Source organism: Hemibagrus wyckioides, linkage group LG02, assembly GCF_019097595.1.
Source record: "Hemibagrus wyckioides isolate EC202008001 linkage group LG02, SWU_Hwy_1.0, whole genome shotgun sequence".
In the NCBI taxonomy this organism is placed as follows: Eukaryota; Metazoa; Chordata; class Actinopteri; order Siluriformes; family Bagridae; genus Hemibagrus; species Hemibagrus wyckioides.
The window spans coordinates 2,278,256-2,301,485 of record NC_080711.1 but is presented as its reverse complement, the minus strand read 5'-3'; the positions used below and the strand labels follow the sequence as shown (position 1 = coordinate 2,301,485).

At 40.4% G+C, this 23,230-nt stretch overlaps 1 protein-coding gene across 1 annotated transcript; it reads left to right on the top strand.

Annotated features, from left to right (window-relative positions):
- The first annotated feature begins 852 nt into the window (after positions 1-852).
- Positions 853-20,484, top strand: LOC131363847 (deleted in malignant brain tumors 1 protein-like). Its single transcript, XM_058406780.1, has 9 exons — positions 853-933; positions 6,682-6,711; positions 13,165-13,476; positions 13,571-13,849; positions 16,258-16,569; positions 16,651-16,929; positions 18,007-18,330; positions 18,417-18,545; positions 20,286-20,484. The coding sequence occupies exons 1-9, from the start codon at positions 903-905 to the stop codon at positions 20,399-20,401; spliced, it is 1,812 nt and encodes a 603-aa protein (XP_058262763.1). The 5' UTR covers positions 853-902; the 3' UTR covers positions 20,402-20,484.
- Positions 20,485-23,230: the final 2,746 nt, after the last annotated feature.

Sequence of the window (23,230 nt, the reverse complement as noted above, 5' to 3'; positions counted from 1 at the left end):
CTGATCTTCCAGCCAACAACCCAGAGCCTTAACCACTTGAGCCACCACTGCAGACCATAAGCTGCAGTCTGAGGCTGCAGTCTGAGGCTGTCAAGGACTAATGGCAATGGCAGATATGTTAATTAGTTTTAAGGAAAATAATTTGCCAAATAACCTTGCATATGTGTCCACCCTTGCAACCCTGCAAAAAAATCCATGTATACTATGACTGCCACATTTCTATTGGAGATTTTGGAGAAACAAACTAGACAGCATTCTCAAACACCACCACCACCATCATCATCATCATCGTCATCATCATCGTCATCATCATCGTGTTCACCCCTCCAGTTGTTATTGTTCCAGAGAAACTGATGTCAGCTCATCCTGACATGAAAGCAAGATTGAATCTTATTGCATTTGGAATATTATCTTCTGAACAGAGAATGTAAAAATATGTTTCTGTGTACAGCAGTATCATTTTGTCAAATCTCTTCCTTTGTTTGCAAGGTGCTATAAAGTTATTTATTTCCAATTCAGTTAGTAGTTTAAATGCATCATTTCATTAAAAAAGCCCATTGTGGCATCAGACTATTTATTATATTATACTTAGTGATACAAGATGAAAAAACAGGCATGTAGTAATCATAGACACTTTAAGACAATTAAAAGGAGGATGAAGTGTTGCTTTAGAATTATTTGTGATAGACTAGAAGTGCTTTTAAGTACACTAGTGTTAATTCTGCTGTTAGATTTATGATTCTTGTCTTTCACATACAGGAAAAGTAAAAAAAAAAAGAAGGAAACTCCACCTCTCCAGCTTCATAACAAAAACAGGCCTCCTTCTGATCTCTGCACTAAAGACAGCAGCAGTGAACACTGTGATTAACATCAAATTGAATGACGCATCAAGAACAAGGAGGATGCTAAGACTTCATCTCACTTTAATGCTTGGTAAAGTTTATATGTTTTTCAATAATTGTTGCTTTGGATTATAAGTAGATACTGCACAGAACTTTGCATGAAAGTTCACCAGTATTTTGTACTTTTCACATGTTTCTATTATTCTATTTTTAATTTTTGTGATCTACATTTTAGTATCACTATAAGCACTATTAGTATCACTATATGCACATTTTGGACTTTATGGAAATTAAGAACTTTTTCACTTGTTTTAATGAACTTGTTAATTTAAGTGATTATTCATGTGAATAATCCTCTAATATTTAATTCATCAGATCAAATGTGGCATTTAAATGAGAACAGTTTTTCACTTGGTTTTTCAGTAACATGATGTAAAACAAATGTGAGAAAAAGCTGCTAGAATTTTCATCCTGAAGAAGAAGAAGTCTGAGTCGCAACTGCTGCCACTACCTCTGAGATTGCTAAAGAACCAACGCAGAGGCAGTGACTGAATAGGAAAACAATTTGCAATGTACTGAAATGAACAGGAAGTATTTATACAGATCACAGATATTTAGTGTTATGTTTTGGTAAAAAAAAAAAAAAAACATGTCAGCAGAAACAGATGTGGTAGTTGACGTGTTCACTGGCGGTTTGGCGAGTTTGTTACAAAAAGGTTTATCTAAATTATGGAAGAAGAAACTGTCACGGAGTGTCTGTGTTTCTGCACATGTTATCCCAGTCATATCCCAGTCATAAGATCAGGTCATAAACAAAAAGTATAGTCACATATTCAAATAGTATAAACACATGACAGAGTGGCAAAATATATATTCAAAATATATCAACAAAGTAAATTTTAATATCATATTAGTCTGGGAATATTTCCTCTAAGTCTAATAATGATTGTTCCTGTTCAATAACAAAAACTAATTTAAAATACATACATGTAAACACACACACTATATAAATATGTACCTTACATGATACATACATAATACACACCTTACATGCATAATATGAGGGTAATTTTCTTCACCTCCTTCCAGTGCCACAAGGTCTATTTTAAAAATAACAACTAAAATAGCTGTATAGTGTATGAGCATGGATTTATTTGCCTGTGTCAAATTCCTGAATCAGCTCTGTTAATGTAAACATCCTAGAGCATTCACTGCCAACCCTAATATCTGTCAGTGCATCCTGGAGCTTATCATATCAGTACTTTTTTTTGTTTGTGTGTTCTAGAAACTACGTTTTCCTTTCTGCAAATAGTTGAAACCTTGCCCAGCTTTTTTTTCTGCAAATCTGATCACAAGGACAGTTGTATTGTTGGATCCATCTCAGATTCATCCTCATACTTATATTTCCATTGGTTTCTTTTTAGAAATGTAGCAAAGCCATTTTGGATACTGTAGAATGTAGAATTCGATTATAGCATCCCTTTTTTATGTACAGTTTTGCTCAAAATTATTCATACCCTTGGTATTTTCAAAGTGTTTTTGAGTTGTCTTCTGTGATGAATGAGTTTTGGAATACTTTCATATATTTAATATGTGACAAACAACTGAAGAAATAACAACACGTGGTATTTCAAGAAATCTGACATTTCATGTGTTTTTATTGAGAAATATTCAAAAATCACCAAGAATTATTCATCCCGTTTATATTACAATGTTTCAATCAATCAATAGAAAATTCTTTGTTCTTAATGACGACCTGCAAACGCTTCTTGTAGTTCTCCACAAGATTTCTACAGATCTGCTGTGGAATGTTTCTCCACTCTTCCTTCGCTAAAGCCTCCAGCTTCCTAGCCCTGACCTGGATCTTCAACTCTCTCCACAAATTCTCAGTTGGGTTCAGGTCAGGGCTCTGACTTGGCAACTCCAGAACATTTATGTTGCCCTGAACCATTGCTTGACCACTCGCGCCGTATACTTCGGGTCATTATCCTGCTTGTAGGTCCAGTTCTCTGGCAGGTTGAGCTTGTGTGCTGATACCACCAGGTTTTCATCAAGAATCTTGACATAGTCCTCCTTTTTCATGATACCATCTATCTTAACAAGGTTACCTGTACCACTGGCAGAGAAGCACCCCATAGCATGATCTGACCACCGCCAAGCTTGACCATTGGGATGGTATTCTTAGGATTGAAGGCTTCTCCTTTCTTACACCAAACATATGCAGCATCCATATGTCCAAAGAGCTCCAGTTTAGTCTCATCTGACTAGAGGATGCATGACCAGAAGTTCGGATCTCTATCTAGGTGACCCCTCGCAAAGGCCAGGCGTGCATCCTGGTGTCTCTGGGTAAGGAGTGGTGCATTTCTGGGGCCATGTCCATGAAGACCACCTCGATGCAGAATTCACTGAATGGTGGATCTTGATACTGTCTCCCCTGCTTGGTTGAGGGTGTCTATTAGAGCTTTGGGGGTGATACGGGGGTTGATGCAGATCTTTCTAGCGACTCTAGAGGATACTTCCTGCCACGCCCATCCAGGTTTCTGACAGTGTTGAACATCTTGAACTTCTTGAGGATACTCTGTACAGTTGATACAGGGACATCCATTTCTTTCGAAATTGCCTTGTAGCCTTTGCCTCCACTATGGGCATTGACCACACACGTACAAAGATCAGGATTGAGTTCTGTCTTCTTGGCTATGGTGACAGTGATTGACAATAATGAAAGCTTTGCCCCCTTAATTATACTTTACAGAACAGGTGTTACCATTTAACATTATTAGGCCTTAATTGATCACACCTCAATTGATTTAACTGATTAGTCACTGGAGTGTGAAACCACATGCACTTTCACAAAAGAAGGAATTGGGAATAGGCCCAAAAGAGAATCTCTGGCCATATCTATTGGTATACAAATGTTTAACTAACACATATGTGGGGTTGTGCATAGCAACTAATATATATTGAATACAATGGTTCCGGCAAAGTAGTTTAAATAAATAAAAAAAATGATTTGTCCAAGGGGTATGAATCATTTTCAGCTCAACTGTATATTAAAGAGAACAAACATGAAATTAGGTGTCATTTCTGTAATTGTCACTGCCGCTGCCACTGCAGTGGACATGATGTATAAGGAAATAAAGATGGGTTTAGAAGATGACTTTTTTAGTGCCAGTCTTTTCATACCAGTTGTAATTACTTTACTTTAAAGACTAATTGTTTATATATTTAAAATTATCTGTGAGAGGAAATTCTTTTACAAGGCAGGGACAAAAATGATAAAAACACAGTGTCCTCTGTAATCCTTGGCACCATTTATGAAGATAAGCAAAAATAGTTTTTCATTATCTTATATCATGAAGTTCCACACTGCAGTTCAGTGGATTGTCTGTATTCAACTACACATACACTATATTGCCAAAAGTTTTGGGACATCTGCCTTTACATGCTCATGAATGTAATATGGAGCTGTCCCACCCTTTGCAGCTATAACAGTTCCAACTCTTCTGGGAAGGCTTTCCACAAAGTTTAGGAGTGTGTTTATGGGAATTTTTGACCATTCTTCTAGAAGCACATTTGTGAGGTCAGACACTGATGTTGGACGAGAAAGTCTGGGTCACAGTCTCCTCTCTAATTCATCCCAAAGGTGTTCTATGGGGCTGAGGTCAGGACAGTCATGTTCCTCCACACCAAACTCACTCTTCCATGTCTTTATGGACGTTGCTTTGGTCACTGGTGTGCAGTCATGTTGGAACAGGAAGGGGTCATCCCGAAACTGTTCCCACAAAGTTGGGAGCATGAAATTGTCCAAAATGTCTTGGTATGCTGAAGCATTAAGAGTTCCTTTCACTGGAACTAAGGGGCTGAGCCCACCCCTGAAAAACAACACCTGAATTCAATAATTTGGTGGGGTGCCCCAAAACTTTTAGCAATATAGTGTCGCTATAGTTCTACATTGTGTAGCTTGAGACTGTCACAGCAAATGAAGAGCTTTCTATATTTAATTTAATTCTAATTTGAATAGCGCTTTTAACAATGGACATTGTCACAAAACAGCTTTAAATAAATATACAGTAGGTATATATAAGTTCATGATATAAATATTTATCATTTAAAACTTTATAAATCTTTAAATCTTTTGTAAATCTTCTATAAATCTTTATTCTTTAATGAGCTGAGGCAACCAAATAGAAATGGAAAAATTCAAACAATTCAAAATTTAATGGAATTAAAGCATGATGGATCAGGCAGGTCCAGATCTGTGCCCTTACCTAAGAAAACGCTGTTAATCCAAGGCTTGACTAAACAAATGAGGGCAGTGATAGCTTGGTCGTTGTAGCTTGGAAGATTGTGAGTTGAAATCTGCCACCACTGGGCCCTTGAACAAGACCCTTAACCCTCAATTGCTCAGATGTATAAATGAGATAAATGTAAGTTGCTCTGGATAAAGGCATCTGTCAAATATTGTGAATGTAAAAATGTTTTCAGACTTAAACACTGATATTGTGTTCCAAGCACTAATTGAAAGACTGTTGTGTAACTGCAAGGCTTTGTAAGAGAAAGCTCTATCGCCTGGTGTAACCTTTAGTATTTGTGTTACTAACAAGGAGCCTGCACCTATTGATCAGATTCAGTGTAGTGGATCATAAAAGAACTGCAACAGAGGCTTGCTATTGTACTACAGAGAAAGTTTATAATATTTTTTTTTTACTGTGGATAAGATCAAGAAAGGCATTACAATAACCCAACCTAGAGGGATCAGAAAAATTAGTTTTTCCGTATCATGCATATTATATTTCTTAAATTAGCAATACTGCTAAGATGAAAAAGGGCTACACTAATATTATGTACATGAGCTTAATATGAGATACTGGAGTCAATAATTGTAACAAGATATTTTACTGCTGCACACAAAGACACAGAAAGGCCATCCAGGGATACAATAAAATGATTTTTTTACAGAGCATCATACAAAAGTGAAAATCAGAAATAGCTATATATGATCCTAGTGCAAGTACTTTTGTCTTGTCAGAATTAACATTTACATTTAGCAGACACCCTTATCCAGAGCAACTTACAATTTATCTAATTTTATACAACTGAGGGTTAAGGGCCTTGCTCAGGGGCCCAGCAGTACAGCTTGGTGTTCTTGGGTTTCAAAGTCACAACCACCTGAGCAGCAGGCCAACACTCTAACCATTAAGCTACCACATCCCCTGTGTGGTATAAGGCTCAGCTTTATTAAGCTTAAACAACTGGCTTCAATACCTACAGCTGTGTGTCATCAACATTGGAAGTTGTGTTATAAATATACCATATTTGTGAAAAAAAATTCCCAGAGGTAACATATATACAGAAAAAGCATAGGAAAAACAGAAACCTTGTGGAACAAGCAATGCTTTGTTATGCATATATAAACTGATTGGAATTCCAACAGCTACAACATTTCCTAATCTATCAAATAGATTCATATGATCAGTGGTGTTAAAAGCTGCAGGCAAGAAACACAAGCAGTGAGACAGAATCCTGTCCAGTAGTAGGACATTGACCACTGCTATGATCAGGCCTAAATCCTGACTTATTGATTTTAATGAATGTTGTTCCTGTGTAGGTATGAACATAAGTGCTGTCCTACAACCTTTTCTATGATATAGTTTCTATTTTTTTTCTCTTAATATTGTTTTTAGAGTGGATCACTAGACTGTGTGACGTAACACTGTTTCAGTTGTGGCTGAATTGTAGGCACAATATAATGCATTGAAATATAGATAGGCTTATTTTAATTCAGTTTAGGATTGCTAGGTGTGTGTATTGTTGGTTCCTCTTTATTTTCTCTCCATAGCCAGTGTTCTTACAGCTTCCATGCCAGTTGGTAAGTATATTTTTCTTTTGAAGAAATTTGTTCTACCCTAATTATTGTATTTTTGTTCTCTGTTTTTATTTTTCTCTCACATTCATAAGTCATTAATATTTTTTTCTCTTTTCTCTGTTATACAAGTTTTTTTTAATTTTTCCTATGTATTGTTTTCTGTTTTTCTTATTTATTCAGATGTTTACATATACACTACTCACAAAAAGTTAAGGATATTTGGCTTTTGTGTGAAATTTATGGAAAATGTAAAAAGTTCACGCTACAGTGATATTATATCATGAAAGTATGGCATTTAAGTAGAAGCTGCAGTGGTGATTTCCTCATCTCAAACAATTTATTGAAACAAAAGCCAACAACAGTGGTGGGTATACCACAACAAAAAAATGTCAATGTCTCAATAATTTGTCATGTGCCCTTGACCATCAATTACAGCTTGACAACGACGTCTCATGCTGTTCATGAGTCGACTTATTGTCTGCTGAGGCATGGCATTCCACTCTTCTTGAAGGGCGGCCCTCAGGTCATTGAGGTTCTGGGGTGCAGGATTACAAGCCTCTACACGGCGACTCGGCTGATCCCACAGGTTTTCTATGGGATTCCGGTCTGGAGAAAGTACAGGCCACTCCATTTGAGGTACCCCAGCCTCGAGCAGCCGTTCCTTAATGATGCGACCTCGATAAGCTGGAGCATTGTCGTCCATGAAGATGAAATTAGGCCTGTGTTGTTCATGCAGGGGCACAATGACTGGATTAATGATGTTATTCAGGTAGTATTGGCTTGTCACTGTACCATTCACAAGATGTAGGGCAGTTCTGTATTGAGTGGACACACCTGCCCAGACTGTAACACCACCACCACCAAAGGCTCGTCTGGTGACAACAGTGGTTGATGCATAGCGCTCTCCTTGATGTCTCCAGCATTGTTGGCGGCCATCATTTCTGCTCAACGTGAATTGACTTTCATCAGAGAACAGCACTGAGGCCCACCGGTCCCTCATCCAGCGTAAATGCTCCCTGGCCTGGTGGTGAGGTCAGGTACCCTTGCAGGTCATCTAGCACACAGACCACGCTGATGTAAACGGGTTCAAATGGTCTGACGTGACACTTGGGTGCCTCTCACCTCCCTTAAATGTGCCTGGAGTTGAGTGGCATTCATCATCCGGTTCCGCAGGGCACTGTTCACAATGAAGCGGTCATCAACGTGGGATGTGGCCAAAGGACGTCCACTTCTATGCCTTTCTGTGACTCTTCCAGTCTCTCTGTATCTCTGTCGCAACCTGCTGATGACACTCTGTGACACTCTAAGCTCAGTGGCCACTTCCCTCTGAGAACATCCTGTTTGAAGCCTCACAATGGTGAGGTACTGTTGATCAATTGTTAGGTGTGGTCTTGGTCTCATGATGTCAAAATGTGAACAGCATGATGAAGAGGACTGTTTAAATACCAATTCTAATTGAACCAGAAAATTTATTGGTCGATTCATGGATCAAACACCAGTTGTGAATTTTGCCGTTAAGCACCTTGTTAGAGAACAGCAAGTTCTGCAAAAAGTACTGAAACACTGAACAGTTGGACATGTGCATTCAAAAGTGTAGAGAAGGTCAAATTAAGTTCACCTGGAAAGGTTATAGTGCATTTTAGGTGCATTCTGAAATTTTAGCCCATTAAATGAAATGGGATTTAAAAGATTGTTGATTACATATATTATATGTATTGCTTATTTTGTAAAAGAGCTGGCATTTCTTTATTATTTTTGGTCATTTCAAAGTGTAATCCAAGCCAATTTCTAATAAGATTAATTATCATAAAATTAACATGTATTTTATTTGTTTGTTTGTCCCAGATGGCTCTAGCATACGACTCGCTGGTGCCAGTAACTCCTGCTATGGTAGAGTGGAGATCTTGCATGATGGCCAGTGGGGAACTGTGTGTGATGATTACTGGGACATTAACGATGCAGAGGTGGTTTTTAGACAGATTGAATGTGGTAAAGCCATCAAGGCAACTTTCAGTGCCATCTTTGGTAATGGAGGTGGCCCAATATGGCTGGATGATGTTAGGTGTTTTGGAAATGAAAGTGATATCTCATGCTGAATTTGGACATCAGAACTGTAACCATAATGAAGATGCTGGTGTTATTAAAAACTCTTTCATATTATGACCCTGTGATCCTATATGATTATCTTGCACTGGCTTTATTTAACCTTTTTAAACAAATACAAAGTCACAGTGATTTTATTTAAATTTTATTTGTCACATACACAATCATACACAATACAATGTAGTTGTAACATCACCGTCGGCACCTGTCCGCCAGAGGGAGCCCTCATCTGAGTTCTGATGCCACCAATGAGGAACACTTCCAGGGTTTAACAGACATTTAAGCAGCATGTTTACCACGCCATGACGCAAAGTATTGTTGTTGCAACATACTGAGCAGTTTAGTCTGCCTTTTGCATTCTGATTGATCTCTGTGTTTTGACCTCGTTTATGTTTTCTGGTTTTCTGTATTTGCCTTTGTCTGCATTTGTCTGCATCTGCAACATTGCCTGTCCCTACTTAGTTTTTGTCTGATGTTCTTGGATTACTCTTATAAAGCCTGCTCATGGATCCTTCACAATCCACCTCCAACGATTCGTTACAGAATACTTCACCGCCTTTGGATCCAGTAGAGTGTGTGCATTTCCAGGTGGTGGTGGCCCACCAAGGAGCAATTATTCGCACATATCAGGAGCAACTCACGGCGCTGCAGACTGCCAACAAACAGCTCCAGCAAGCACCGCAGAACCGAAGCACCATCAGGTACCTACACTCTTATTGAACACGGGAACTGCAGCACTGCAGTGAGTTCCTCCTGTGGACAGAGTAAGCCCATAACTCCCTCACCCACTCGTCCATGGGACCTATGCCGTTCCAGTGCATTCTGGGGTACAAACCACCCCTATTCCCATGTTCAGGAGAACCCCCTGACATACCTGCCATCAACAACTGGGCCCATTTGAGCCAGGAGGTCTGGGAAAGCACCCATGTCCACCTGCAGCGTGCCATATGATGACAACGAATACAGGCGGACTGCCACAGACACCCACACCCCAGGTTCCAGGTGTGCCAAAGGGTCTGGTTGTCCATGCAGAACCTAAGATTGAGGCTACCCTGTCATAAGCTGAGTCCACAATTCATTGGTCCCTTCCACATCATCTGCCAGGTTAATCCAGTGACATATCATCTGCAATTCCCGGCCTCGTACTGTATATCCCCCACCTTCCATATGTCCTTGCTCAAACCAGCACGCCCCCGCCAGGATGAAGCAGCTACGGGGCCCCAGCCTATAGGGTGAGCTCACTCCTTAACTCCCAGCACCACAGAAACCGACTACAGTATCTGGTGGATTGGAAGGGGTGCGGCTCCATGGAACAATCATGGGTTTATGCGACGACATTCATCGCCTCCACCCCAACCGGCCTGCTCCTCGGCCCTGGGGCCATCCACGAAGTAGAACATCTGGAGGTGTTCCTAGAGGGGGGATCTATAACATCACCATCAGCACCCGACTTCCCGAGATCTGACGCCACCAATGAAGAAAGCTTCTGGGGTTTTACAGACATTTAAGCAGTGTGTCCAACACGCTGCATTGTTTTTTTGCGACATACCGAGCCGTTTAATCTACCTTTTGCATCCTGATTGATCTCTGAGTTTTGACCTTGTTCATGCCCTTTTATAGTGCCCCAGTCCTATGCAGATAATCGGCGCTGATGCGTGGCACCTGTGCACGCTGCTATTTAAACCCCAGTGTTTTTTAGTCAATGTGCAGACATAGTGTGTGCCACAATCTGACCAAAAAACCCACAGCAGGTTTATATGGACAATTAGAGGCACAGGAAGCATTTGAGGCCCTAAACAGGAGGCCCTCTGCCTCGGTGCTTCGGATGCCTAATCTAGAAGCCCAGTTCATAGGTGAGGTTGACGCTTCCAACATAGGGGTGGGGGCTGTCCTATCTCAACTGTCATAAAAGGAGCTGCACCCAGGTGCATATTTCTTCTACTGATTAACTGCACCAGAGAGAAATTATGATGTAGGGGATCATGAGCTCCTGGCCAACAAATTGGCTGGAAGGGGCCAAGCATCCCTTCCTCATCCTCACAGAACATAAGAACCTGACCTATACCCATCAGGCCAAGTGGCTGAATCTGTGGCAGGGCAGGTGGTCCTTGTTCTTTGCATGGTTTGATTTCATCCTGTCCTTTAAATATTGAGTCAAAGAACATTGAGTCAGATGTCATTTCCTGCCAGTGGGAAAGTCTGACCTGCTGGCTGAGGACCCCAACCCCCAGCCCAGAATTCCATCTTCCAAAATAGATGCACCTCTACGCTAGGGTTTGGAAGAAGTGTAAAGTAGGCTTTACGTCCCCAGGTCAGTCCGACCACAGGTTCTCTCCTGGGGCTACACCTCACCATTTGCTGGGCACCCTGGTGTGGTCAGAACTTTATTCCAGTGCCCAAACTCCCCTGACTGCTGAACTCCTCCTGCAACATGTAGTAAGGACATACATCTTTCCATTTTACCTGGTCTCTGATCCAGGCCCTCAGTGTGCTAGTCAGTTCTGGAGGGCCATCTAATAAGTGCTCTGGAGAGCCTGTCATCAGAGTTTCAAGTCAAATGGTCAGACAGAGAGGGTCAACCAAGATTAGGTGCACACTGTCTGTTGTCTGGCCTCCTCCAATCAAGGGGCAGTGGTGGCTCAAGTGGTTAAGGCTCTGGGTAGTTGGGGGGAAGATTGGGGGTTCAAGCCCCAGCACTGCCAAGTTGCCACTGTTGGGCCCTTGAGCAAGGCCCTTAACCCTCTCTGCTTCAGGGGTGCTGTATCATGGCTGACCCTGCACTCTGACCCCAACCTCCAAGGATGGGATATACGAAGAAAGAATTTCACTTTGCTGTATTGTATATGTCACAAATAAAGGCTATTTCTTTTCCTTCTTCCTACAACATGGACTAAACACCTAATCTGGGTGAAGTATGTCCATAACATAAAATGCCACTCAGCTTTGGGTATGTCACCTGTTGAGCGCCAGTTTGGCTACTCTTCTCCTATGTTTGCTGAGCTGGAGGAGGAGCTAGGAGTCCCGGCAGCAGAACAAGTGGTTGACTGGTGTCACAGAGTCTGGCAGAGGGCCAGAACAGCCCTTCATGCAGCTACTCAGAGGAGAACCCATGTGATAAATCTCAAGAGGTGCATAGCCCCCACATACTGCCCTGGCCACTAAGGATCTGCCCATTTAAGTGAAGTCCAAGAAATCGGTGTTCTCTTGGTTGAGGGGCTGAATGTCCTGCAGAAAGAAGCTCCTCCTCATTTTCCCTGTGTTCACCTTTGGGGCAATGCTAGCTCATGTAGTTGAAGCTCTGAGTTGTTGATCAGAAGCTGGGGTTCAAGCACTGCCAAGCTGCCACTGTTGGGTCCTTGAGCAAGGCACTTAACTGTCTCTGCTCCAGGGGTGCTGTATCATGGCTGACCCTGCACTCTGAACTCAACTTTCTGGGCAGGGATATATAAAGAAAAACATTTCACTGTGCTGTGATGTATATGTGACAAAAATAAACACTTCTTTAAGGAGTGGAAGCACATCCCTGAACGTAACCGAGAAAAGAGTGCTTTGTTGGGATGACTGAACAGAAGCAGTTGCAGTTCCAATGTACCTCTGGAGCTTTACCCTGGCCCTGAAGTCATCAAGCTTGTTCTCCAGAGACTGAACATAGGCTAGCAGGATGCTAGCATGGGAGCATGGTTTGTGCCAGCCCTTGCCAGCTTGAGTCCAGGTTTAGAAACTGTGGTAAGTGAGTGGATTGTAGACCAATAGAAATAAGAGAAATAAGAGATTTTTTATCTTAAATGATGATGTCCATGATGTAAAGAAAACGAGGTTGGAGCAGTGGTTGGAGCAGATGTGATGGCAGCTGACCTCACTGGCACCATCTTGGAAGCAAAACTGGGAGGATTAATTACTATTATTCTGGCATGCATAATTATAACAAGTGTAGGTTAAGGTGCAGCAAAATTATTTGTCTGACTCCATGGGGGCAATTTATTTTTAGTTTAGTTTAGTTTTGATTCAGTTTGGTTAAGTCTGTGCCAGTGATAGCCTCAGATTCTTATAAGTGGCTCTACAGGAGAGGAACCCTCACTGTAGATGATACATATAAAATAAAAACTTGAGGCATGTTGTCATTGGAAAATAAGCAAAAACCTGAATGTTTACTAATAACCACATGCCACCATGTGTTCCCAGACATGTGCAAAACTTCCATAACTTTTACTCAATAAAGAGTCATTAACAGTTAAACTGTTTGAATTTAAGAACCTGGTATTGTTTCTATTATGATTGGCTTTACAGCACGTGAGCAAATTTAACATACAGGCTATTGATAATAATACCCTTTTGTTTTTTAAAATAATTCAGGCCGAGAGATCAGGCTAGTGAATGGTCCAAGTAACTGTTGTGGTCGAGTGGAGATCCAGCACAGAGCCCTGTGGGGAACAGTGTGTGATGATGACTGGGACTTAAAGGATGCAGAGGTGGTGTGTAGACAGCTTGAATGTGATAAAGCCGTCAGCACTCCTCATAATTACTATTTTGGTCATGGAAGTGAACCAACCTGGTTGGATGATGTTCAGTGTAATGGAACTGAGAGATACATAGATCACTGCTCACACAGTGGATTTGGAGAAAAGACCTGCAAAAATCATGAACATGCTGGAGTTGTCTGCTCAAGTAAGTTGTTATTGTGTTTTGTTGTTCAAAAACAGTGAAAATGTTTCAAGTTAAAATGTTTACAAAATTATTAAATATATTCCTTTATTGTAAGATATGCAGAGTCCAACACTGACTCGGATCTCCCCAAACTCTGTGGTCTCACCTGGAGAAGTTCTTCAGTTCACATGTACCACACCCAGTCCAACATGCATCTCTGTAGACTTCAGTTTGTATAAAACTGGGACATTAATAAAGAAACAAACTGCAGAGAATACAACAACATTTACTCTGACTGTAGATGAATCACATCAGGGTCAGTACACCTGTGACTACTCCTACAGGGAAAGTAACTCCACATCATCCAGGAGCAACTACATTAACATCACTGTGGGTAAGTGCAGATAGAGCATTATACTGACCAGTGTCACTAAGTCACTAATTATTTATTTATGCTGTTCAAAAAATGTATATTTATTTTGCACACAGTTAGCATATTTAAATAGTATGAACACATCAGAGAAAAGAGTCCATTGTTGGGAGATCTTTCACTATATTTCTGGCCTTGGTCCAGCACCACTCTGGAGAGCTCGTCTGTCATGTTTGGTGCTGTTCTCAAACCAGACGGACTCTCTCCAGTGGTCTCCCATTGATCATGAGTGGCTGGTAGTTTCTCTCCTGCTTTGTTCTGAGGTCCACTATCAACCCCTTTGTCTTGAGAGATTGTTACGGCACCAAATCTCCAGGTTTTTAATCTCCACTAAGTAGGCCATCTCATCATTGTCATATCTCATCAGGCCTACCACCACTGTGTCATTAGCAAACTTGATGATAGTGGTGGAGTTGGAGGTGGCCATGTGTCCATAGGTGTACAGTGAGTACAGCAGGGGGCTCAGAACACAACCCTGAGGGGCTCCAGTGCTGAGGGTGAGGAAGAATAAAATATGTTTGCCCACCCATACTGCTTGTGGACTGTCTGTCTGACAGGAAGTTGGAGATTCATTGACACATGGTCTGGCAATTTAAAGATGAGTATGGAGGGAATTATAGTGTTAAATGCGGAACTGTCGTCTACAAACAGCATTTTAACATAATTCCCCTTTCTGCTATGGGCTGTACGATAGAGATGTGTATTGTCCTCAGTAGAGCAGTTGGGATGGTACACAACCTGTAATGGGTCCAGAGTGTCAACTAGGGAGGAAGTGATGAAGTCTCCGACCAGTCTAGCATAGCACTTCATCACATTTGAGGTCAGGGCTACTGGGCAATAGTCATTGAGGCAGGCTTGCTGGGGGGTTTCAGACCGCTTTGAAGGTCATGGGGATTACAGACTGTTCTAGGGAGAGGTTAAATATCTTGGTGAACAATGGTGCTAGCTGGTTAGTGCAGGCTCTCAGGATCCATCTTGGAATGCCGTCTGGTCCTGCTGCTTTTCTGGTATTAACCCCCCTGAATACTTTCCTCACATCATGCTCCGAGATGATGAATGTGTTTTCAGCTGTGGCACTCTTTGCATGCATGATGTTTTGTAGTGCTATTAGCACTGCTTTAGCCATTAGTGCTATAAGCTGCAGTCGCAAATGGAGCATAAAAGGTGTTTAGCTCTGGTGGTGGTTATGTGAACTGTATTGTCTGCTAGTTTCCCAATGAATCCCACAACCACTTCCATAAAGATTTGTGTCTGAACATGTCCCAGTCTGCGTCATCCAGAGATTCATGCAGAGCGGCCACTGATTGGTGAACTCCCTCTGAACTGGAGCTTCGTGTGTCAGCCATTGTTTATATCTAGGCATTGAGAAAGGTTAGCATGGTCGGATTACCTAAACAGTTTTAAAGAGTAACTATTTGAGACTTTAAACTGAGTGTAGCTGTCAGGGAGGGCAGGTGAGGACCCATATGCAGAAAACAGTCAAAGTTCAAGTTTAGAGTGTTGAATAGGAAAACCACGGTTAGGCCAAGTAGCTCAAAATATCAGCACAGTCCAGAGCACAAAGGAGACAAAGCTAATAAAGGTAAAACAGTTAATAGAAAATCCTGCAAAGGTGATTTGGGCAAGGGGAACGAAAACAGAGTCCAGGGGAACAGTCCTAAAACCAAGTACAGGTACAGAGCAATGAAGGGCAGGCAGAAAATCAGAGTCAAAACAGCAGTGGTCCAGTATTCTTTTGTCTCTGGTGGGGCAGGTAATATGCTGTCAAAAGTTTGGCACTGTGCTTTTGAGGTTGGCACTGGCCTCACAATGAGTCCCCTCACAATGAGGGCAGCATCATGATGCTGACACACTCCACCACCCTTTGACTTTCCCGACTCTATTGTTCTGTCCATGCAGTAAACTGAGAATTACATGGCCAGTTGGATAGCATGGTTCAGCTAGGTTCAACCATGTTTCAGTGAAGCAGAAGAGGTTGAAATTTCAAAATGTCCTTCTGAAATTTTCCCCTGGTCCTGAATTTGTGAAGTTTGTTTTCCAGAAACTGGACATTGGCAAGGAATTTGTGTCCCACTTATATCGCATTTATAAATCTTAATGTAAAGTACACATAACCACATTTTAAACACCTTTTTTCAACTGTTCACTTTGGTTGAGTCTGTGCCAATGATAGCCTCAGATTCTTCTAATTGATAAAAAAAAACTTGTGGCATGTTGTCATTGGAAAATAAGCAAAACCACCCCCCATGAACCCTATGTGTTCCCAGAAATGTGCAAAACTTGCATTTTACTCACTAAAAAACTTTTACTCACTAAAGAGTCATTAACAATGTTTGAATTCAAGAACCCTTCTGCTTTATAAAATAACTCAGTCCGAGAGATCAGGCTGGTGAATGGTCCGAGTAACTGTTGTGGTCGAGTGGAGATCCAGCACAGAGCCCAGTGGGGAACAGTGTGTGATGATGACTGGGACTTAAAGGATGCAGAGGTGGTGTGTAGACAGCTTGGATGTGGTAAAGCCATCAGAGCTCCTCATAATGCCCACTTTGGTCAGGGAAATGAACCAACCTGGCTGGATGATGTTCAGTGTAAAGGAACTGAGAGCTACATAGATCAGTGTTTACACAGGGGATTTGGAGTAGAGAACTGTGGACATGATGCAGATGCAGGTGTCGTGTGTTCAGGTAAGTTGTCTCCGTTTATTTCAATCAATACCCTGTTTAAAGTGAATACATTTACAATATTATGAAATATATTTCTTTCAGACATGCAGAGTCCCACACTGACTCGGATCTCCCCAAACTCTGTGGTCTCACCTGGAGAAGTTCTTCAGTTCACATGTACCACACCCAGTCCAACATGCATCTCTGTAGGCTTCAGTTTGTATAAAACTGGGACATTAATAAAGAAACAAACTGCAGAGACTACAACAACATTTACTCTGACTGTAGATGAATCACATCAGGGTCAGTACACCTGTGACTACTCCTACAGGGAAAGTGACTCCACATCATCCAGGAGCAACTCTATTACCATCACTGTGGGTAAGTGCAGAGATGCAGAGAGAGTGTTATACTGACCAGTCACTAATTAATTATTCATGCTGTTCATATAATTATTATTTATTGACACAATTTGCATATTTAAATAGAATTAAGAAGCATGCATACTGTTAGTCAGTGCTAGTTGTTAGAATGGCTAAAATATTCTACTAGCTTCCAGTATCTTGCATTTACTATTATTGGGAAGAATAAAACACTTGGTGTCATGTTGATTTAGGAAAATAATAAAGCACAAGGTAGTGTGCTGTCAGTTACTGTTACCACTCCAAATTTAATTACATTAAATTAATCAAACTTGCTACAACATATTGACAGGTAGTTTGTTCCTCTTATTCTACAGCAATTTAGGAGCAATTACAATTTATTAAAAAAATATATTTATTAGAGATAGAAACTTCATACATTTTATGTGTTCAAAGTAACATCTACTATCTGAACTTCCATATGAAACATGAACAGTGTCATTGGAGACACACAAGAATAGCACATGATAATAAATAATTACATCTTAATAAAAAAAAATGCATTAAAATATTCCGTTCTCCCTACCAGAAATTTTCCTCAAATGAGCTGTAGCTTGACCTCTAACAAACAATTCCTGTTTTACTTCCTGATCCTCACTCTTGCCAACTCTGATAAATGAGATCTAAGCTTTGTCTGTTGTGTTTTCTTTGTCCTTTGTTGAACTCTTGGCCTTGTGTTGGATTATTTCTTGCTTGTCTTCCTCTGGCTACTGTATGTTAGGTATGATGGCTCATGTTTTAACCATTTTACTGATGTTACTCTTCACCTTCACATTAAAACTCTGCATATATATCCTCATACTCTTTCAGTATGATTCTGTGGGTTGTAAAACCTACCTTGTGTTGCTGTGCTAATTAAAAACTGTGCCAGAGTCAGAGTTAATGAATAAAATATAAAGGGATTTTTCATTCATATTTTCAAGTGCCAGACAAGATGTGTTTTCTGGTGTGATAATCAATTTAGTTCTGTTTATTTCTGCACTGCACTGGCTGCTTTATTTGAAATTCCTGAAAATCCTTGCTTGTTGTTTTATAGTGAACTTGCAACAGCCCAAGATCTCCTTCAGTGCTGCTGATGGATGGTCCCACTATGGGCCTGAAGGACCAGAAATGATCAGGGGCTATGGCTTCTCCATCATCTGCTCCACTGAACCCCAGTATCCAGGAGGTTCTTTCCACTTGGGGTTCAGTGGATCCAACATCACCAGAACTCAGTCAGCTGTTAACCACTCAGCCATCTTCCTTTTTCCTGAAGCAGATTTTAATCATCAGGGAAACTACAGCTGTACTTATGAAGTTAGCGTGTCTTCACGTACCTTTACCTCCACTACCAACGAACACGTTCTCATCTCTATGAAAGGTATTATTTGACACGCTGTATGTTTTATGTTCTTGTTTTTTTCCCTTCAGTTTTATGTGTGAAAACATTTATCCTTTCTCTTTTAGTACCTCTAGCTCCATTCATTGGTTTTGGAGTGACAGCAGGACTGCTTCTCACGTTCCTGCCAATCATCATTTGGGTTGTGATGACATGGAAAAGACGAAAATGTCAGATTGATAAGAAGGATACCCAGTGTAAGTATAGGCTATTTAACTGTATACTTATTAAAATTTCTTTTAGCAAAACATTTACTCCACAGCAATGCTGAATTCTTTACTGTTGTTGTTGTTGTTGTTGTCTGTTTATTTTGAAACAATTTCAACTGCTGCAGCTCTTTCCTGAAGGGAAATGCCATGGTCATGTTCTATTATCAAGCCATATCCCACTAATCCCACTGATATGCTGTACTGCTGTCTTTTCTCAGCTTCATCCACCACTTTCAACTTTCTCCCTTAGTATAGCAGCATTTCCCTTGCTTTTTCTCTGGCAGCTCAGATATCCACCACAGCTAGGCATTCTTTCAGTCTTTCCACCAGCTTGCTTTGGCAAGGCACTGCTAAATCTCCTTTGGTTTCTTGTGGGGGTAAATTCTACCCATGTATGTAGCCAGCCCTAGAAAACATTTAACACTAAGCAGCCTTGTGCACATTTGACAAAGAGGGACTTACATCCTTTTGATAACTAGTAGACTTTTAACGTCTTTTTCTATGCCATTCCATCTGCACTTACGTTGTGCATTCTGTCAGGGTCAATCCAGCTTTCTGATGTCAAGAGAGGACCATTCTGATTCAGTTATCATACTATCTGTTCCACACAATACTTCCATACTACTGTGTTCCCTTCACTAGTTTCTGTAGCTGTCTGGATCTAATTTAAACTCTAAAGAATGGGATAGTACTTCACATCCACCACCCCACCCCAGCACACCCCCTCAAGTTTTACAACACCAACAAGCCCTCAGCATTTAAGGAATACTTCTGTTTGTCATGTATCCAAGTGGTGGAATAAACTTCCACCACCTGAGCAGCTGGGTTTCTGACACTTTAAACAAAGACTAAAGCACCTGACTTACCCGATTAGGGCATTTTCTCTGACATCAACAAGGCCTTACCACCCACAGAACTGTTGCTCACTCAGTGTTTTTTTCACACCATTCTATAAGCTCTTGAGACTGTTATTTTGCAGTATCTGAAATACTCAAGCCATCTCAACAACCATGCCACAGAAAAAAAAAATGTCACCATTCTGATCTTTAATCGGAACTGTATATATTTGAACAAGTGTTTCCATTAAAGTGGACAGAGAGTCTATATGACCATTATGTTAAGTTCCTTGCCAAATGAAAAGGCCTAAAGTTCAGAATGCTGTATTCCAGATATGGAGAACAGTGTCAGTGTCAATAAGCTCCATGTTTGGGTACTAAGTGTTAGCTTAGATGCTTTCTGCTGGCTGATTTCTAAACGGAGTCTGATGTTCTGTTGGTGCAGTAGAATGTGTGACCTGTTAGCTGAGTGGTTGAGGGTTAAGGGCCTTTCTCAAGGGCCCTAGCAGTGGCACTCTGGTGGTATTAGACATTACAACATTCTTATCAATATTCTTAACCTCTAAGATGCCAAATTCCTTTATGGATTAGGACCAGTGCTCCAATTAATATCAGTTTAATAATAAACAGGTTTTTTTTAAAAAAAGTTATTAAAAATATTATTTAATATATGTCTGCTCAATAAGGATTGATATGGTAAAGTTTGCTCTAAGAGAAATACAAATAAATACAAATATAAATTGATGAAATGTATGACAGGTCATTCTTTAATGAATACAAGTAATAATAATAATAATAAGCAAACTGCTGAGTGTTTTATACTTGCTGAATTGCATATGCATTGATATGGAAATAACCATTTTGTGTTTACTTTCACACAACCATTTTACAGATGCCGAAAAAACAAGTGAGCATCCACAAGTAGAGAACAAGTCAGACGTCCAACCTTATTATGAATTTGCAGAAGTCATTGTCCAACAGAAGAAAAGTGGACTGAGGGTGAAGTAATTAATGCAAACTAAAATAAAATGATGCAGAAAAACTAAACTATTATCCTGAATGAATGAATGAATGAATGAATGAATGAATGAATGAATGAATCCACATCAAAATAATAATTAAATTCACTATTTTTGGCTCTTTTTTATTATTTTTAATTACAAGTTATATGGATTTCAGTTTGTTCTCAGTTTTTAAAAGTGCTATTGTATCTATGTGCATGTATTGTACATCATTACTTTAAATTTCTTCTTACTAGATTCAGTAAATAACATAATTAACTATCTGTAGAACATGGGTGATGCTTACAATCATTACTACTATTAAATACATTAAGTATAGTATGTTTATATGTATTTATTTACACTACATTGTCAAACATTTTGGGATACCCAGGGGGTTGGGCTCGGCCCCTTAGTTCCAGTGAAAGGAACTCTTAATGCTTCAGCTTCATACCAAGACACTTTGGACAATTTCATGCTTTGTGGGAACAGTTTGGGGATGACCCCTTCCTGTTCCAACATGACTGCACACCAGTGACCAAAGCAAGGTCCATAAAGACATGGATGAGTGAGTTTGGTGTGGAGGAACTTGACTGGCCTGCACAGAGTCCTGACCTCAACCCCACAGAACATCTTTGGGATGAATTAGAGCGGAGACTGCGAGCCAGACCTTCTCATCAGTGCCTGACCTCACAAATGCACTTCTAGAGTAATGGTCAAAAATTCCCATAAACACACTCTTAAACCTTGTGGAAAGCCTTCCCAGAAGAGTTGAAGCTGTTATGGCTGCAAAGGGTGGGACAACTCCATATTACATTCATGTGCATGCAAAGGCAGACGTCCCAGTTTTGGCCTGACTCTCAGTCTCCGCTCTAATTCATCCCAAAGGTGTTCTATGGGGTGGAGGTCAGGACTCTGTGCAGGCCAGTCAAGTTCCTCAAGGCCAAGGAACTTCATCCTTATCTGGTTGACAATATTTCATCATTGGAACCGAAGGATTTTCTATTAATTTCAATTTTTTTATATTCCGCTATTATTGGCAAGGAAAAACTCCATGAGATGATATGAGGAAGAAAATTTGTCAGGAACCAGGCTCAGAAGGGAACCTCATCCTCATTTGGGTGACACTGGACACTAAATAATGAAAATGTAAATAATGTCCTTTCTACAACAGTAACCAAGGGCTCACAAGGAACTATTAGGTCAGTGTAGTTTCATTGTAGAGTTCATTATAGACAATAATTCCTTGCTGTCTCAAGCTGACAGATGTTACGGCAGTTCTGTTGACGGTGTAAGTGTCTCCAAGAGGCTCTGTCCACAGCAGTCTCCTGGTCACAGGCTGTCCACACAGATATATACATATTTGTTTCAATTATTCCTCATATATTACATCTACTTTATTAAAAATAATGAGAGTGATCTGGTTGGATTCTATTCAATTTCACACAAATTAAGGCATAAAAACTCAAAGCTGACCTGCACCTCTGTAACATCGGATGAATCAAGTTCCCTGAGCTGAATTTTTTTTTTTTGTCAAGTGGTCATGTTTGTGCATAGTAAAAGTTTTTTGTGAATTTAATTTTGCTCTGAGAATGTTGATGGAGAAGTATAGGGATGGTCAGAGAGAGCTGCACTGTGTGTTTGTAGACTTGGAGAAAGCGTATGACAGGGTGCCAAGAGAAGAGCTGTGGTACTGTATGAGGAAGTCAGGAGTAGCAGTATGTCAGAGTGGTGCAGGACATGTATGAGAGGAGCAGGACAGTGGTGAGGTGTGCTGTAGGGCAGACAGAGGAGTTCAAAGTGGAGGTGGGACTGCATCAGGGATCGGCTCTGAGCCCCTTCCTGTTTGCTATGGTGATGGACCAGTTGTCAGAGGAGGTCAGACAGGAGTCTCCTTGGACAATGATGTTTGCAGATGACATTGTGATCTGTAGTGAGAGCAGGGAGCAGGTGGAGGAAAACCTGGAGAGGTGGAGGTTTGTGCTGGAGAGAAGAGGAATGAAACTCGGTCGTAGTAAGACGTGTGTGTGTGTGTGAATGACAGGGAGGGAAGTGGAACAGTAAGATTACAGGGTGAAGAGGTGAAGAAGGTACAGGAGTTTAAGTATTTGGGGTCAAATTTCAGCAAGAATCAAGGGCAAGGTGCTACAGGACAGTGGTGAGACCGGCCATGCTGTATGGTTTAGAGACAGTATCACTGAGACAGAGACAGGAGTCAGAGCTGGAGGTAGCAGAGCTGAAGATGTTGAGGTTCTCTTTGGGAGTGACACGGTTGGACAGGATTAGGAACGAGTAGGGAAAAAGCCGAAAGAAGAAGAAGAAGAAGAAGATATCTGTATTTATTAATGAATCCAGGTGCGTGAGTAGGCCCGAAATTTCAAGGGAAATTTTTCTTTTCAATATAATTATGTTGAATCTAACATTTGTCTATGAAGCTTGGAAGCTGCATTGACAAAAATAATTTAATTAAAAATTAACTTAAAAAAAATGAAAGCTTTTAAATAATATTAATAATTACTACTAATATTAAAATATATTAATATAAATATAATAATATAAAAAAAAATTATATTTTGCTGGAGATTAGATTTTTTTTGTTTCGAAAATATTTCATTGCAAAATTACAGGCTGCATGATTGAAATAAATAAATAACCAACCAACCAAACAAACAAATAAATAAATAATTCCCTAGTATCAAAAATGAAAATTTTGGAATTTTTTAGGAGAAAAAAAAGATTTTTATGTATGGTGAAACACATTGTTTGGAATTCCTGGGAACAGTAAATGCTTTTTTTTTTATGTGATCTAAAGCTGCACATTAAAGAAGGAGACGGA

Coding starts and splice junctions, on each gene's coding strand:
- LOC131363847 (XM_058406780.1), top strand. CDS start 903: ATGCTAAGACTTCATCTCACTTTAATGCTTG. Junction 6,712..13,164: donor TACAGCTTCCATGCCAGTTG/GTAAGTATATTT, acceptor AAAATAATTCAG/GCCGAGAGATCAGGCTAGTG. Junction 13,477..13,570: donor TGCTGGAGTTGTCTGCTCAA/GTAAGTTGTTAT, acceptor CTTTATTGTAAG/ATATGCAGAGTCCAACACTG.